Consider the following 18993-nt stretch of genomic DNA (forward strand, 5'->3'; position numbering starts at 1 on the left):
AATCGCAGAACTTCATCTGCTTTGTTGAGCAATTTATGCAATTCATCCCCTACCTCCTTCGGCCCTCCGTCTGTCCCCCCCCTCCCTTCACCACCAAAACCACAACCCACTCCCCCACACGGGTGGTTATCTACTCTCCTACTCTCTCCTGAGAAGAAAATAAATTTTGAAAGAGAAAAAACCCAGAATAAAAGGGGCGGCAATGAGTTCTCCAGTTCGATTCATCGTCACCCTCCTTCAGCCCTCCGGCCGTCCGCCCTCCCTTCACCACCAAAACCACAACCCACTCCCTCACACGAGTAGTTCTCCGCTCTACTCCTCTCCCCCAAGGAAAAAAAATAAATGGAAAGAAAAAAAACACAGAATTTTTTTTTGCAGGCGACCTATTCGATATGGATTCACACCTTCAATCTTCAGACTTCGCCATCAACGGCGTAACCGGCCGGATTCCGCCTTCGCTCCTCCTCGGGCGCCTCAACGTCGCCCCCTCCACCCATTCCGCACGATTCTCTTTCGACCGCCTGAACCCCTGTCCGTCTCGCCGCGCCGTTACAGACATCGGAGGTCCCTTCGATTGATAAGTTGACGTTGCCCACCACGTTCTGCGAGGCCCGGGTGCGTCCAGGTTGTTCAAGCCGCATATTGGGATAGAAATTGTGGCTTCGCAAAGGTAAAAAAGAGAATGGTGATACCGGTCAACAAAAGGTAAAAAAGGAGAAATTTTAATCTTTTCTTATACGTTTTTTAAAAAATTTTATTATTATTTTTTATATCCTAATTTTGAATTTATAATTAACAAACATTTATAAATAATACAAATTTTTTATATCATATTTAAACCGTTACAATTAATCCACGTTTATTACTTTTTAACTTGACCTTTACTACCTTTTAACTTTACCTTCTTTGTTATATTTTTTCTGAGATAACTTTACAACTTTATATTTAAATTAAACTCAGCATTTATCTGTGTACTGAGCTATGAACAGGAAACAAAACGGCAAATTAGTTGCACGTATTGAGAGTGGAAATGGACTTGCACATAGAAACCTAGCACAGATCTCGGTAGCTAAATAAAGTACTCGTCCGAGAATTCTTCAGCTTAGATGACTTCGTAAGGCAGCTTTGGAAGATTGGGAGAATTCTTCTTCTTCTTGACATTCTCAGCGTGAAAACTCAAAGAAGAACAACCGATCGGAACGCAGGTAGGTTTAAAAATGTTTATTTTTAGCAGTTGGATATCCCCCAGCGGAATGCAATCAGTGTCGAGATTTATTGGTTCATTGTTTGTTAAAGGTTCATCCAGTTTTATATGTAAGAGTCAGGAGGATGAATGATGATGAGAAATAACGCATTAACAGAGCTCAATGTGAGTGCGCGTATGGAGTAAATAGAGAACATCGTCAAAGAAATTATGTTTCCCCTGGAATCCAATGTTCTATTCATGTCTGATTTAGCCATAATTCAAGTAAAGACCAGTCCTAATTAAAGACAGAGTAATAAAAACTTCCAGAATGAAAAGTCAAGATTAGGACTTAAGCAAACCCAGTGAGATAGGAAATATGGTTAATACAAGATATTTCGGTCTATAGCATGCCAGAAATTAATGTTTCTTACATCAGTCAACTGACTATTAAATCAATGTCTCAATTCCTTCACAAGTTCTTCTGTCCGAGTTGAACGTGAGACCCTTCTTTTGGCCGGTGGACGTGTCCTCGGCAGAGACATGCAGGATGCCATTTTCATCAATATCAAAGCAAACTTCAAAATTAGGAACACCGCTGGGAGCTGGAGGAATGTCATTGAGTACAAATGCTCCCAAGTAGTTATTATCTCTTGCCATTCTACTCTCACCCTCATAAATGGGAAACCAAACATTCCGTTGGTTGTCATGACGAGTAGTAAAACTTTCGATTATTTTGACCGGTATTCTAGTGTTTCTTGGAATCACAACTGCCAGGATACGTTCTTCACAAGCCTCCACCCCAAGTGAGAGAGGGGTGACATCCACCAGTGCGAAGTCCCGAAGCTTTCAGGTTAGATTGCCACCACTCAAGACAGTAGCTTGAACAGCAGCACCATAGGCCACTGCCTCATCCGGATTGATGCCCTTGCAAAGCTCCTTTCCCTTGAAAACCTCCTGCAAAAGCTGCTGCACCTTGGGAATTCTAGAAGAGCCACCAGCAAGAACAACATTATGGACGCTGCTTATGTCCATGTTAGCATCTTCCAGACACTTCTTCACAGGCTCCATGCACTTGCTGAAGAAATCCATGTTGAGTTGCTCAAATTTAGCACCGGGTAATAGTTAAACAAAAATCAACACCCTGATGCAAACAGTCAATGTCAATGTCAGTCTCGGACATAAATGAAAGCCTCCTCTTTGCCTTCTCACATGCATTTTTTAACCTCCTAAGAGCCTTTAAGTTTCCACCAACGTCCACCTTATACTTCCTCTTGAATTGCTCAGCACAGGGGTTGACCATTCTGTTATCCAAATCTTCACCTCCAAGATGAGTGTCCCCAGCGGTAGCCTTCACTTCAAAGACACTGTCAGCTATGGTAAGTAGCGAAACATCCAAGGTTCCCCGCTCAACCCCTCCCCCCCCCCCCCCCCCCCCAACAAAAAAAATCAAATATCATCACATTTCTCTTGCTATATCAACCGGCCTTCTTGTCAAGCCCATAGGCAATGGCTGCAGTGGTCGGCTCATTAATGATGCGAATCACATTTAGGCCAGCAGTAGCACCTGCCTTTTTCGTAGCCTGTCGCTGTGAGTCGTTAAAGAAAGCAGGGACTGTGATAACTAAATTTTTCACAGTTGAACCAAGGTAGGCCTCAGCAATATCCCGCATTTTCACAAGAACCATAGATGAGATTTCTTCAGCAGAAAATTGTTTCTCTACACCCTTGTATGTGACGACAATCATTGGCTTGTCAGAAGGACCTCCAATGACCTTAAAAGGCCAATGCTTTATATCGTTTTGAACACATTCATCTGTGAACCTCCTACCGATTATCCTTTTCGTGTCTGCAAATTGAGATAGAATTAGAAACACAACCCAACAACCAAAACTAACAAAGAAATAGGTCATATGATTGAAATAAAGGCATAAACAAACGGTGTCGTAACAATCCCAAATTCTTTTCACTCTATTGTAAATGTACTACACCTTTTTAATTATCATCAAAATCATAATCTAAATTATAACTTATCATCAACACCCCACATTTTATAACTTCAAATACTATTATAAATATTCAGAGAAAAAGAAAAACTAATTTGAGAAATAAATTAATGGGAAAATGGTATATATGTAGATGGATACATACAGGAAGAGATGAACATACTGAAGATGGTGTTGGTTGGGTTTTTGATGACCTGGTTGAATGCACCATCGCCAATCAATCGCTCAGTATTTGTGAAAGCAACATAAGATGGTGTGGTCCTGTTGCCCTGATCGCTCACTATGATTTCCACATGATCATACTGCCAGACCGCCACACACGAGTAAGTTGTCCCCAGGTCGTTCCCGATTGCATGACCTGCAGCTTCGTCTTTTCCCGCCATTCTAAGCTGAGAAACTGGAAGAAGAATAGTACTAAGAAGAGAACTGAATGGTAGCAGAGTAAGAAGATGAAGAGAATATATGTGCTTGAAAGTTGAAAATATTAGGTATGCTATTCATACCATGTTTTTTACTATATTTTTATACTATCTTAGGTGGTATTTGATATGGACAGCCACATCATTTGAATTAATCAGATTTTAAATTTAGTTTATTATTTAATAAACTAATAATTAAAAAAAAAACTAGTTAATTAAATGATGATTATGGTATACGAGGAGTCTTTCTTATTCCTTTACTTGGGTTTTGCAAATTTTTCAAATGATGTGATTGTTCACATCAGATGTTAACTAAGGTGGTATAAAAATATGGTATGAATAACATTACTTTTATAAGGAACGTAGGTCTAAAAAGTTATTCTTTTTCTTTTGGACACTTTTTGGAATAATAGTATTTTTCTTTTGGACACTTTTGGTTCCAAAATTAAAGAAGCAACAGCAAGTTGTAACCTTCTTCATTAAGTTCCAAATCTAATAAGACTAGATAATTAAAAAAAAAAGTGATTTGGATTTAGTTAAGTAATCTTCTTCATTCAATTGCCAAACGGAAAAATTAATCTATTTCATCGATTTGTTTGAGCTTTTACAATGTGCTTGATTGAGCTCAACGAATTATATTCATATGCACACATACAGCAGATTGGATGCCTGAACAAACTTAATTTTCAAAAGTAGATACAAAATAAAGTCATATAAAACATAATTTATAAAATTGACATTCTGTTTTACAAAGATTTGGATTAGATTATCGGCAGTTGCTAAATCTTCTCACAGTAGTATCATCGATCCTACAGAACAGTAACATACCCATTTCTGTTGTCTTGCAACAAACATCATGGAGTCTGACTTCCAACGTACTAAAGAAAAAAAAGAATCCTAATCTTGTAATGACTCAAGAAATTTCATGAAACCGAGCAAACATAACACATCAGTTGTTTATCTATGTCAAATTTTTCATTAAACCCGTCTCGCGCACTGAGCTGTAGCAAGATCACAGAACTCAACACATGATTTCTTTCAGAACAAAAACAACCAGCATATCAAAACGATGTTATGATGCATGACAAGCAAGCAAACGGAGTGCCTATAAACTGTTTGCTTCCCCTAATTTTTCGATAAGCCCAAAGCAACACAACCAGGGTTAGCGCGTTGGAGGCTCCGGCTCACCTGGCCTAAACAAAACCATCCGAACTCGCTGCTAAACATGTAGAGTATCAAATTGATTTCATAATTGTAGAGCTAAAAATAATCAAGAAAATTATGAGGGTGAAATGTGGATTTTTAGATGAGAAGGACAAAATTACTCTTAAGAAATACTCAAATTTCCACGCGCAGGCAACGAATAATAACGGCTTAATCAAGATCAAAGGTGATCAAAATGGTATTTATTCAAAATCGTATCATCAATCCTCATCAAATTCTCCCCATAAGTTAACTCCTAATTATTCTTTTCAAATTGAAATTAATTAGCAAGTTAATTGATTAATTGCCAATTACATTCCAATTACCACCATAAGTGGCCGGTCCCTATTTCTCCAAATAGGGCCGGCCACACCCCTATATATAGCTACATATCTCCACTAAAATCCTTGGTTCATTCTCTCCCAAAAATTCTCAAACACATTTTCTTTTAAATTCTAACTTTGGCATCGGAGATTCTTTTGCCAAAGCCCCCCCATTCATCATGGGTCCGTGAAGCTTTTGGCCTTAATCTTAGGTATTATCATTTTGTAGATGCATTTTCGTCTAAAAAGAAGACGGCGAAAATTTGCATTCACAATAATGTATGCCGCAAATTATCATTTCTTACCTCATCTTGTCAATCCTAAAGTTCTTTTGTCACTGTTGATTGTAATCCCTTTCTTTTGGTCAAATGGTGTTCCGAAAGGGGTGGTTTGGTGGTGGAGAACATTGGAGTTTGTTGGTGGGACATTTGCTCGGGAAGTGGAAGTGAGCCTTCAGGCATGAGACGGGAAAAAGTTGAGTTCTACCATAAAATCACTTGGTAATATGAAAAGTAACCAAACATTTTACAAGCATATGTAAGGTCCATCTTCCCATCAATGTATGATTCATTCTCGACAAGACATGATGTAGCCTCGGTCCATCCAATAGTCCGCCCATGGGAGAACAACTCCAATTTGGTCAGTGAAATGGTGAAAATTCATAACACTATTTGCAGCTGTATTTATGTGGAAAAGGATCCCCTCCGGATCCTCTTTGTGGGGATCCAAGGGATCAATCAATCATGCATGTTTATTGCACATCGTGCAGTCAGTTTTCGTTAGGTACTATTTATATTTAATTTTAAATTGTAAATTTAAAATGATTTTTAACCGCACGATGTATGATAAACAGACATAATTTATTGATCTTTGGATCCCCATAAAAATGATGCGTAGATGATCCTTTATGTTATGTAATCGTTTGCATTGCATGTTTTCTTATGTAGAATGTGAACAAGTTTCCGTAAAGATATCAAAAGGGCCCAAAGATTCGCATAAAGATATCAAATGGGCCCAAAGTTCACTAGTTCATGTATGTTTCTCCTGAGTACCAACTCCATGTTTTCTACTGAAGCTTTGTCCAACATTTATATTCCAATAAAGATAAACAACTCCTCCAAAAATTAAAACGTAAAGCTGATTTTATAATATATGTCTTAATTCAGTTCTAGGACTAGGCTTCTTAATTAGTTCACTGCCTCAATTCCTTCAAAGTTCCTTATGTCTTTGTAACTCATGATTGTAATCCCTTTCCTCTGGCCTGTAGACATATCCTCAGCAGAGACACTTAGAATACCGTTGGCATCAATACTGAACCAAACATCGAATTTCGCAGCGCCCCTTGGAGCTGGTGGAATACCCTCGAGCACAAACTGACCCAGAAAATTATTATTTTTGCTGTTGTGTTCTCACCCTCATAAATGGGGAACTTGATCGTCACTTGATTGTCATAGCGAGTAACTAAAGTTGTGTTCCTCTTGATGGGAATCCTGCTGTTTCTTGGAATCACAACAGTCAGAGCAACTCCATCCCTATCCACTTTGCGCCAGCATCCAGCCCATTTATCCACTTAATTGAACAGTAACAGACTCAATGAACAGTAATAGGCCAAAGCATCTCCACCCCAAAAAAAAATGTGCTGGCACCTAGTCTAAAAATGCGCTGGCACAAACGATCTCCACCCCTACAAAATGCGCTGGCGCCCAGTCCATTTAAAATATTAAATAATTTTTTTATAAAATAATAAAAAAAATAGTTTTAATTTCGGATAGGATTTTTAACCAATCTTGTCACGCCACGTGTCATTATCCGAACGTACTATTTTTTGAATAGATTTCCGCTAAGATTTTCAACCAATCCCGACAACCCACGTGTCGCTTCCTGTTTACAATAATTTAGGCAAGATTTCGATAAGATTTTTAACCAATCTCGTCACGCCACGTGTCATTATCCGAACGTACTATTTTTTGAATAGATATTACATAAAAATTATATAAAAATTACATAAGTATTTGGAATGCATATTACATAAAAATTACATATAAGAAATTAAATAAATTAAAATATTGATGTGGGTGGAATGCATATAAATAAATAAAAATATTGTTACCTCATCCGCTAAACTTGTCCCACTACGCAAATTACCAGAAGCATGAGAGAGGGCGTTTTTCCAACAAGTAAAGGATGCGTTGAGTTTTTTCCAACGACCTTGAAGACCTTGACTAGATCTGGCATCTTTTCCATGTACATCTTTTCCATGTACATCGTTGAACGATTTCGTAATTTTACTCCACATTTCTCGCTTATCCATCTCATTACCCGTAATCGGGTCATGAGTAGTGCGAACCCAACATTCACACAACGTAACATCTTCACTGAGCTTCCACGAAGTCATTTTTTTCTCTCAAAGTGTACAAAATATTCAAATGTAGAAAGTGTAGAAAGTGTAGAAAATATTGAAATGTGGTGTAAGGTGGAAGATGAGTGTTAGGTATTTATAGAAAAAAAAATTAATTTTTTAAAATTTTTCTGTATTTTTTTAAAAATTTTTGACATTTTTTAATTAATTTTTAATAAATTTTAATGTTGTAATTAATCGGGACCGTTGGATTTGAAAAATAATCAAATCCAACAGCACTCATTACGCCACGTGGCCAACGGTCAAATTTCTGACCGTTGGGCCTTTTTTTTTTTTTTATATATTTTTGGTGAAATAAACGTGGACCGTTGATCTGTGATCAGACGGTCCAATTTAAAATTGAAATTTAAATTTTTTTTTACCGTTGGAAATCCAACGGCCTAAAAAACTAGCCGTTGGAAATCCAACAGCTCTGAGGAGGCCACGTTTCCTTCACCCGGACGCTGCAAGTGGGTCTGCACGCGGGCCCCCGCGCCTGCAAACCTGTCGGCTACTCGCCGCCCCCCCCGCGTGTTGTGCACGCGCCAGAAACAGACCGGGGAATGGGTCTGTCCATTTTGGGCTAGGCTCTTGACTGGCACGGGCTGGGTGCCAGGCAAGGTTGCGGGCTGGAGCACATATGGAGCAGGCCGGGCTGTTATTTGGACTGGGTGCTGGGCAATATTTGCTCCGGTGGAGCTGCTCTCATGAATGTCTCACAATAGTCTTCCTCTGTCTCAACCCCAAGTGACAGAGGCATGACATCCAAGAGAGTGAAGTCTTGAAGCTTCTCATTTCCATTCCCACTCAAGACTGCAGCTTGAACAGCGGCACCATACGCAATTGCCTCATCCGGATTGATACTCTTGCACAACTGCTTCCCCTTGAACACATCCTGCAATAGTTGCTGCACTTTGGGAATTCTAGAAGATCCACCGGCAAGAACAACGTCATGGACACTGCTTACTTCCATATTGGAATCCTTCAAACACTTCTCAACTGGCTCTAGACACTTGTTAAAGAAATCCATATTCAGTTGCTCAAATTTTGCACGGGTAATGGTTGTATAGAAATCAGTACTCTCAGACAAACTGTCGATTTCAATGTCAGTGGCTGAAGTAAATGAAAGCCTCCTCTTTGCTTTCTCGCATGCGTCTCTTAACCTCCTTAGTGCTTTAGAGTTTCTACTCACGTCCAAATTATGCTTCTTCTTGAATTGCTCAACACAAAAGTCCACCATTTTGTTATCGAAGTCTTCTCCTCCAAGGTGAGTGTCTCCAGCCGTGGCCTTCACTTCAAACACACCATCACCTATGGTAAGTAGTGAAACATCTAAAGTACCACCACCTAAGTCAAATATCATCACATTTCTCTTGCAATACCAACCAGCCTTCCTGTCAATGCCATAAGCAATTGCTGCAGCAGTTGGTTCGTTGATGATACGCATCACATTTAGGCCTGCAGTGTTGCCAGCATTTTTTGTAGCCTGACGCTGTGAATCATTGAAGTAAGCAGGGACAGTGATAACTGCATTCTTCACAGTGGAGTTGAGGTAGGCCTCAGCAATCTCCCGCATTTTCGATAGAACCATGGCTGAAATTTCTTCGGCAGCAAAATGTTTCTCTTGTCCCTCGTGGGTAACCACAATCAAGGGCTTGCCGCCAGGACCTTCAGTAACTTTAAAGGGCCAGAGCTTCAAATCACTTTGAACAGTGGCATCACTGAATCGCCTACCAATTAACCTCTTTGCATCTGCAAATAAATGATTAATTTAAAAAAAAAAAAATCCTAGGAAGAAAGAACAATTTCTATGTTGGTCAGTAAGATGAGTAATTGGAATATTTAATGAATAACTCATCTTAACGACAAAATACACTGCAGCGATAGTTATAATTCAACTTCATAATGTTCATACTTACTGCTTTTTATTGTATTATAAAAAATAAAAAAAAATTCTATTATTAGCATGACCATAAGAAATAAGCATATAAGCATTTTACATGAACCTGTCCGAGATTAATTACTGTTAAATTAATAGCAGATAAACGAGGAGCTAACCAAAAATGGAGTTGGTGGGGTTCCTGATGATTTGGTTGATGGCTGAATCACCAACAAATCGCTCAGTCTCAGTGAAGGCAACACAAGATGGAGTGGTCCTGTTACCCTGATCATTCACTATGATTTCCACACGGTCGTGCTCCCACACTGCAACACACGAGTACGTTGTCCCCAGATCAATCCCGATAGCGTGGCCTTCGTTTCCTGCCATTCTCTGCACGGGAACACGATAAAGAAGAAGGGCAGAGAAGAAAATTGTTTTCAGTGAAAGTAATAGGGAGGGACTGGGGAGAGTGAGTCTGGCTAGTTTAGTGGGGAAGAGAAAGGGTTCAGAGTGGTGTCTTTCATAAGTTAGATCTAACTTAGGAACGAAGAATCACTTATCTTTTGCTTTTCTAAAGTTTTGTGCAGAAAACGTTGGAATGCAATAAGTCTCCAAAATTTATTTTCTGTTGCCTGTTCTATGCCAAATTATGCAACAATCAAAGCACAAAAGAGAACGATTACTCAAAAAAAAAAAAAAAAAAGCATAAATGATAAGGACTACTTTATACCTTTACCTTCTTTTTAATTTTTTTTTTCTGAGAAAACTCTACAACTTAGTTGCACATATTGAAAGTGGAACAGGACTTGCACATAGAAAGCTAGCACATATCTCACTAGCTAAGTAAAGTACTCCTCCGAGATTCTTCTGTTTCGATTACTTTTTAAGACAGATTTGGAAAATTGGGAGAATTCTCTTCTTCTCCTGACATTCTCAGCATTCTCAGCGCTAAAACTCAAAGAACAACCTATAGTTTTGGTTAATTGTTTGTTATTAGGTTCATCCATGCCAAAGCGCGAAACGAGAAAACATTAAGAACAAATTTCTACGGTTAATCTTATAAATTGCAACTCCTTTAATTACACAACCCAAATCAAATTAAGCTACTGGCCGTCTCACTTTCTAAAATTCAATAAAATTGCAGCATCAACAGGTTTAAAATAAATAAATAATACTTGCAAGGGGCATGTAAGAGCTTTTACTCATGCACCCAAGATTCAAGTTCAATTCTCCCTTTCCACACTAAGAAAACGAATTTTTATATACAAAATTATTAGTTGTACATATTTCACCACAAACCAAATATACATGTCTTCGGAATTTCATGGCACTAAATGAAAGGGAAAAGATAATGAAGAACAAATAGGCTTTTTTTTTTTTTTTTTAATTTATTTATTACAAGCAATACCATTACTCTAAGCTATATCAAAAAATATCTTCGGAAGTAGATAGCTTGCATCTAAAAAGTAGTGAGTTGAAAAAGAGCCATATCCATTAGGCAATCCACCACTTACAATGAAGAGCAAATAAGTTTTGATCAAGGTGCAAGTGATAAAAGGAAGTTTTAAAAAGGAAAAAACATGTAAGGGCCTTATAATATCAAATTGAAGTCCAGCATGGTCCTAATGCCACACTGCAGGAAAGGACTAACTTGTCCCTTGACAAACCGAGTGGAGATAGGAATATGAATCTCATATTGGCGTCATCTAGGTCCCAAAACATGTTGGTTGTATAAATTTTGGTAAAATGTTAATTTGTTGTTGTCTTTGAATACATAAAATCGATATACTTGTCAACACGCATTCATATATACAAGTGAATTTGACATATATTGATAGGATGTAGGGTGGATTGATGTTGGAGAGATTTTTCAATATGACTGATACACGGGGTGGTACACCACATACCACTATACAAATGATGGGATATGTGTGTTAAAAAGTTAATAACTTAAAATATAAAATTTCCCATCACTTATATAAAAATACGTTGTCACATCCCGACCCGGGGTCCACCACATCTCGGGCCCGCTCCACCACCATAACACAATTTTTTCCGTTTTGGGCCCCAACTACGCCCTCACGGTTTTGTTTCTAGGAACTCACACGAGAACTTCTCAGTGGGTCACCCATCCTGGTATTACTCTCGCGTGCTACTCGTTTAACTTCAAAGTTCCCATGAAACCCAAAGCTAGTGAGCTCCCAAAATGCTTCATGCTAGGTAAAGATGGGAATATACATATAAGGCTTATAGGATCCACTCCCCTGGGTGATGTGGGATGTTACAATCCACCCCCCTTAGGGGCCCGACGTCCTCGTCGGCACACACGCAGTCAGGGTTAGGCTCTGATACCAAATTGTCACATCTCGGGCTCGCTCCATTACCGTAGCACAATATTGTCCGTTTTGGGCCCCGACTATGCCCTCATGGTTTTGTTTCTGGGAACTCACGTGAGAACTTCCCAGTGGATCACCCATCATGGGAGTGCCCTCGCGCACTACGTGCTTAACTTCGGAGTTCCCATAGAACCCGAAGCCAGTGAGCTCTCAAAAGGCATCGTGCTAGGTAGAGATGGGAATATACATATAAGGCTTACAGGATCCACTCCCTTGGGTTATGTGGGATGTTACATACGTGGTATACCACCCATATTCTTCGTCATAATAAAAAATTTCTCCTAATGTTGAGCCTGCAGTGGCCATTGACTCCCACAACTTTTCCAAAGGTTTATATATTTGTTGAAATTTGTATGTTTTACTTATAGATTCATTCTTTCGGCCCTCCCGTTTTTAGATCCTAGTTCCATCCCTAATAAGATGCATCTCTATTAGAGTGTGTAAATAACATTGTTATAAAAATCCTCACCTAGTGCCACCTAGGTGTTAGGCGGCTGGCCACCGAGGTGCTAGGCGGCTGGCCACTGCCCTGATTAATGCCTAGGTGTTTGAAAATTAAGAAATGACGCCTAGACCGCCTAGGCACCCGCCTAGGTTGCAACTTACTTAGACAGAAAATAGATAACTTTCATTTTGCATTTTTTATTATAAATAAATTGTAAGAGATTTGTTGAATACTTAAAGAGTAATGCTAGGGAGACTAAGTTTTGTAAACTATGTTTGTACCATACTTGACCCATCCCGAAACTACTAAGCACCGGTCAATAGCATACCGTCAAGGACCCACAAGACTTTTTCTCCAACCAAGTGGTCAATCACAACACGACACATGTCGGTATCAGAGGCCAATCACAGCGCAACACGTGTCGATATCAGAGGCCAATCACAACACGACACGTGTCAATGTCAGAACAAAACTAGAAACTATCTTCTATAAAAGGGGATCATTCTCCCATAATAATCCCTAATGTCATTTGTACTAAACTATTCACTAGAACTCACTAAAAGAGAGCTTGAACCTATGTATTTGTGTAAACCCTTCACAACTAATGAGAACTCCTCTACTCCGTGGACGTAGCCAATCTGGGTGAACCACGTACATCTTGTGTTATTTGCTTCCCTATCTCTATTCATTTACATATTTATCCACACTGATGACCAGAGCAACCTAGCGAAGGTCATAAACTTCACACTTTTTGTTGTAGCAAAGTCCTCGTCGATTTTGTGCATCAACATTTGGCGCCGTCTGTGGGAAGTCGCACTTATTCCTACTCTCTCCAGCTTTGTCAAGCTGATTTCCACCATTTGCACACTTTCTTTCGACCAGGCACCCCTCTCTAACATGGGGAGTGAAGGGAGCCACAACACGCAGAACGACACCCCCTCGCACTTAGTGCAAAGCAACGAAAGAAGGAACGAAAGAGGTTTGCTCTTCAAGTTAAAGTCGATGAGCTAGAGGCTCAGAACAACAGGATAGCGATAAAGAATGAGATCCTCCAAGAGCAGTATGAGAAGTTCTTCGGAATGCTCCATGAAGCTAGGCATACTCAAACACACGAACTCATCGCCCTCGGGGAAATCAACCACCACCTGGGTGCCCCCCAACACGGGGGATCACCTGCCTTCAACATGGATATCCCTAATGGGGAGCGAGTTACTTATCAAGGTGTTGATCAACATGAGACCTCTCTCGACCCAGCTGCTTCGACCCGAAGCAGGAGAAGTAAAGGAAAACACCTTCTTGCAGAAGGAGTAGAAGGATCAAAAGCCGTTTATCGCGACTGTCGGGACTTCTTGAGGCAACGTCGAGAGAACCTTATCCACATAAGCTTGAAGGTCAATGATCCAAGGGTTTCTGAAAGGTTCGGTCATCTCCCATGCCCCAAGGCAATTGCCAATCTAGGGAATGAGCGACATGTCCTAAAGGAATATGAAGGTACGGAGGACTCGGGGGCGTTTCGACAGGCTCACCCTGGAAGTCAGTACGGTGAGTCTAAAGAAAAATCTCATGCCCTTGATCAAGCTTTCCTACGTCCAAAAGGAGATGGAGACTTACGGAAGAAGAATCTAGCAGTACCTGACTCCACTCAGGACCCCCTTGTCCTACAACTCCTTGAGGAAGTAAACAAGTTGAAGGCCGAACGTCAGGCCGAAATACCTGATTGGAACCAACCTAGGCCTGGCCCTCTTACAAGGAGGATCCTTGACACCCCCTCCAAGCAAAGACAAAGCAGAAGCTTGGCTTACAACTCTACACTGGAAGGGAGGACCCAATTGAATACCTTAACCTCTTTGAGTCCACCATGGCATACCGGATGCACATTGACTAAGAATGATGTCTTCTATTCCCCTCTACCCTCTCTGGCGGAGCTCTGAATTGGTATTGCCGTCTTCCGCCTGAGACAGTAGACCTATTTGAGGAACTGAGGAAACTATTTGTTTCTCAACACATCTTCCAAACAGATCGCTTGCATTCCGCAGATGACTTGTACACTATTCGCTAGAAGCCGAATAAGTCGCTACGAAAGTATGCCGACCGCTTCAGCCATGAGTATTCTCGCTACGCTGAGGCAGATGACAAGACCGACCTTAAAGCCTTCACAGCAGGCCTACGCGACTATTTCTTCAAGTACATGATCAATGCTAACACTTGGAAAACTTACTCTGAGGTAATGGCACATGCTTATAACCATGCCTCCGCCGAGACAAGGACATATCAAGGGAAACTCCCTACAGCCATCCCTTATCAGCAAATGGGGAGTGAAAGCCAAATCCAACCGAATGAGAAGACCTCAACCTTCCAAACAGCAACGACGCTTCCCCCTGCCCTACCTAATACCTCGCCAAGTCAACAGGCGTATCATTCTCAGGGCAAGAGGAAAGACTTCCATCCTCACCAGTCTCATTTTAATAAAAAGAGTAAAGGGCACTATCGCGATAACCAAAAGTATCACCACGATAATACCCGCCCCCAGGCAGTCAATGCAGTGGGCCAAACACGTGTCAAGAATGGTCCTACCCCGAGGTATAAGACATACACACCTTTGAACGTCACATGCACGGCCATTTACCCTAGTGTAGCTCACTTGATACCAAAGCCAAGGCCAAGGGAGCCAGATTTCAAGTCCACGAAGAACACAGGCATGTTTTGTGGTTGCCACGAGTATAATGGCCATGACGACGAGAAATGTATCACCTTCCGTGATCATATTGAAGCTTTGGCACGTGAAGGAAAAATTGACCAGTTCCTTCTTCACCCTCCAAGGGATAACCGCAACCAATGCCAAGTGAATGTGATATATTCCATAAACGGTGGCACATCCATATCTGAATCTTCCAACAGGGCCATGAAAAACAATGAACGAACGTTGAAGCCTGGCCACCAAGTGTTTCACGTGGAAAACATTAGGGGAGGCAAGTATCAAAAGCCTAATTGGGATCCAATATGTTTCTACCCTGAGGAAGAAAGAGGTATCATCTATCCTCACAACGACCCACTGATTGTGGAGGCTCACATAGCCAACTTTAATGTACGACGAATCCTGGTAGACACGGGGGCGTCGGTCAATATCATGTTTGTTGAAGCTTTCAAAACACTTAATGTAGCTGAACACTTGCTCGATCACTCGGTTTCTCCTTTGATAAGCTTCTATGGTGATGTTGTGCAACCTTTAGGGAGCGTACATTTACCCTTCAACATCGGTACATGCCCGTACACAGCCACCATCACCACTAACTTCTTGGTGGTTGACTGCCTAACGACATACAATGTCATCTTTAGGCGCACATGCATCAATGATCTCAAGGCCATGGTATCCACACATATGTTGTTGATGAAATTTCCAACCCCCTATGGCAATGGTTACATCAGAGGAGATCAACTTAGTACACGGTCATGTTACAACACTTCAGTCAAGCAAAAACACTTACATGTACCCAAAGAAACATTTTCTATACATGACCAAGTTATCAAGACTAGCTCGGACAAAGGCAACTTGAATATTCACGGTGGTAACAATCAACCTGACGATCCTCGAGATGACTCTTTCACCCAGCAAGCACAACCTGCTGAAGAGTTGGAGAAGGTCTCTATCTCAAAAGATTATCCAGATCGCATAGTAAAGATTGGCACCACTTTGTCACCACCCATTCGGTTGGCATTGATCTCTTTTTTGCAAGAGAACACTAAAGTCTTCGTCTGGTCATACGAGGACATGCCAGGCATCTCTCCCGATATCATCTGTCATCGCTTGAGTATTGATCCCAAGACCAAGCCGGTGAGACAGAAGCGAAGATCTTATGATACTGAACGATATGAAGCAATGAAGGCAGAAGTTGAAAAACTTAAAAGCATAGGCTTCATCCGTGAAGTCAATTATCCAACATGGGTAGCAAATGTGGTCCTTGTTAAGAAAAATCCGACCAAGGAAAGTCTCTTGCTTCAAAAGATCTTGTGGAGAATGTGTGTCGACTACACTGACTTAAACAAAGGATGCCTGAAGGATAGCTTTCCCCTTCCTCTCATTGATAGACTTGTAGACTCTACAGCAGGGTGAACTCTTAAGCTTCATGGATGCTTACTCAGGGTACAATCAAATCCTCATGAACCCTTCGGACCAAGAACACACGACCTTCACCACTGATAGAGGACTATATTGCTATAAAGTCATGCCATTCAGCCTAAAGAATGCAGGGGCGACTTATCAAAGATTAGTCAATTCAATGTTCGCTGAACAGATTGGGAAAAACATGGAAGTTTATGTTGATGATATGTTAGTCAAAAGCAAACATGCTGACCAACACATTGCCAACTTGTCTGAAACCTTCTTCATCCTGAAGAAGTATCGAATGAGCCAACGAGGCATTGAAGCCAACCCCGAGAAGATCAAAGCAATCATGGACATGAAAGAACCAGTAACCTCAAAAGACATCCAGAGCCTTACTGGCAAAGTGGCAGCCATGCCAACCAGCCACATCAGAGCAAGAATATCTCATATCATCAGGGTTAAAAGCAAGAGTATCCTATATCATGCTTTTTCCTTATCTTTTCCTTTGCCCTTGCTCTTACCTGCAGGACAAGGAGAAAGAATGCAATCAGTCAGAACCTGAAATCAAATTTTCGATCTAGAATTGATTGCCCAGAACCTTTGCCTGGTCGCTTGCCTAGCATTGCTCTTGAGTACTCATCCTCAACTGTTGTCAAGGTCATGAATTCCTTCGGCAAATACCTCAGAACATTTGGTACGATATTGGCTCTTTACACTAAAGCTGCCAAGCATGGATGAGTCACTGAGAAGTAGTGTTCTGAAGGACCATTTAAATGCAAACGTTGCGCACCATTTCTGCTATACAAAAGATTGAAGCAGAAGATTCAACGACGAGCTAGAACAGATCATTACAGCAAAACGCCCTTCTTGTGGAACCGCACAATCCAGACGGAAGAGTCTAAGTCAAATCCAAGCTCGGCATCATTGCTCTAATTGAAGAGATCGAGAAGCCTCAACAGCCTTTTGATAGCACCGTCGTCGAAGAACAAAGCTTCGCTATACTACATCTACTACTTTGTCAAACAGCAAAAGTATTCCATATCATCAGGATCGAACATACTCCAAGTCTGAAGGACTTGTTTTGACCCTCAAATTCTGGAGTCGGCTCGCTCCTTTGGAGGAAACCAGAAAACCCTCCAACCCAGTTCAAGAATACACCTGTGGAAAGTCAAGTACAACAAAGCACGTGCCGATTCATCCATCTTCTCCAAAAACAAGAGTACCTCATATCATCTCTTCTCCATGTTTCTTCTCTTTATCCTTATTGCTGAATGAGAGACAGGGAGAATGAGTACAATCAGCCGGAACCCAAGATCAACCTACCGATCTGAGACTGATTGCTTGGAACCTTGATTGCTTACCTTATCTGTCATCTCCTTCGGCAGATCTCCTCGCTTAGAGACTTGTGGGACTTCTACTATATGGTTTGTATCGCACTTAACCAAACCCGAAACTACAAGTAAGCTTCAAATGAAAATGATACATTACCTTGTGCGTCAACGCCAACCAAAGATACCACTCCTGGATAAAGGAAAAGTACTTCCAAAAGAAGATGCCACATCTACTTACAAGACAGAGAAGGCAAGTGAAGGTGACACCACACTTCGGTACTTGGAAGTTTCAAGATTACTCAATGGCTTGGATCTTGCAAGTCCCCAACCGAGGAGCTTCCCTTACTCGGGAACTTAGGGGAGCACTGTTTGTACCATACTTGACCAATCCCGAAACTACTAAGCACCGGTCAACAGCATATCGTCAAGGACCCACAAGACTTTTCCTCCAACCAAGAGGCCAATCACAACATGACACATGTTGGTATCAGAGGTCAATCACAGCGCAACACGTGTCGATATCAGTGGCCAATCACAACACGACACGTGTCAATGTCAGAACAAAGTTAGAAACTCTCTTCTATAAAAGGGGATCATTCTCCCACAATAATCCCTAATGTCATTTGTACTAAATTATTCACTAGAACTCACTAAAAGAGAGCTTGAACCTATGTATTTGTGTAAACCCTTCACAACTAATGAGAACTCCTCTACTCCGTGGACGTAGCCAATCTGGGTGAACCACGTACATCTTGTGTTATTTGCTTCCCTGTTTCTATTCATTTACATACTTATCCACACTGATGACCAGAGTAACCTAGCAAAGGTCATAAACTTCACACTTTCTGTTGTACCAAAGTCCTCGCCGATTTTGTGCATCAACAAACTAAATAACATGAAAGTTGATGATTGAATTATTACTTAAACGTTGATAAACATGCTCATTTCTTATTGATGACCATCATTTAATTTGCAATTTTAGTATATAAATTTAGCCTCTCTAGCATTACTCTTAAAATGAGCACATGTTATATGCTTGTTCCCATGTTTTCATTATGTTCCAATGCTTCATAATATATGTCATTTTCTTTTGTAGTTTATGATGAAATTAAAACTTCATAATATATGTCATTCTATTTTGTAGTTTATAATGAAATTATATATATTTTAAGTATAAATTAACACTTATTTACACGAAATATAATGGATTTACTTAAATCCGCCTAGTCTATCTAGGCGCCCGCCTAGACCCCACCTAGCTGCCTAGCAATAGGCCCCAGCCTATCGCCCGACAAGCGCCTAACG

At 40.7% G+C, this 18993-nt stretch overlaps 1 protein-coding gene and 1 pseudogene across 2 annotated transcripts; both read right to left on the reverse strand.

Moving 5' to 3' along the window:
* Positions 1–1535: 1535 nt before the first annotated feature.
* LOC103935333 lies at positions 1536–3613 on the reverse strand (annotated as a pseudogene).
* Positions 3614–6011: 2398 nt separating this feature from the next.
* LOC103937259 (heat shock cognate 70 kDa protein-like) lies at positions 6012–10110 on the reverse strand. 2 transcript variants are annotated; one of them, XM_048592073.1, is made up of 3 exons: positions 9591–10110; positions 8241–9284; positions 6012–6652 (listed from the first exon to the last, which is right to left on the reverse strand). In XM_048592073.1, exons 1-3 carry the CDS (start codon positions 9799–9801, stop codon positions 6423–6425), a joined length of 1485 nt encoding a protein of 494 aa, XP_048448030.1. In that variant the 5' UTR covers positions 9802–10110; the 3' UTR covers positions 6012–6422. The 2 variants fall into 2 exon arrangements, with proteins under 2 accessions (XP_048448030.1, XP_048448031.1); XM_048592074.1 differs by lacking the exon at positions 6012–6652 and having other exon boundaries at positions 7841–9284.
* Positions 10111–18993: the final 8883 nt, after the last annotated feature.

The sequence above is a fragment of a genome, unplaced genomic scaffold (genome assembly GCF_019419815.1).
Source record: "Pyrus x bretschneideri cultivar Hongxiangsu unplaced genomic scaffold, Pyrus_bretschneideri_v1 Contig367, whole genome shotgun sequence".
Taxonomy (NCBI): Eukaryota; Viridiplantae; Streptophyta; class Magnoliopsida; order Rosales; family Rosaceae; genus Pyrus; species Pyrus x bretschneideri.

What these genes read in the sequence shown, in the direction of transcription:
- LOC103937259 (XM_048592073.1), bottom strand. Translation starts at nt 9,801, where the DNA reads ATGGCAGGAAACGAAGGCCACGCTATCGGGATTGATCTGGGGACAACG. An exon ending in CCCCACCAACTCCATTTTTG is followed by an intron (nt 9,285 to 9,590) that starts GTTAGCTCCTCG and finishes ATTTATTTGCAG; the next exon opens with ATGCAAAGAGGTTAATTGGT. An exon ending in AGACTATTGTGAGACATTCA is followed by an intron (nt 6,653 to 8,240) that starts TGAGAGCAGCTC and finishes ATGGAGTTGCTC; the next exon opens with TGACTGTTGTGATTCCAAGA.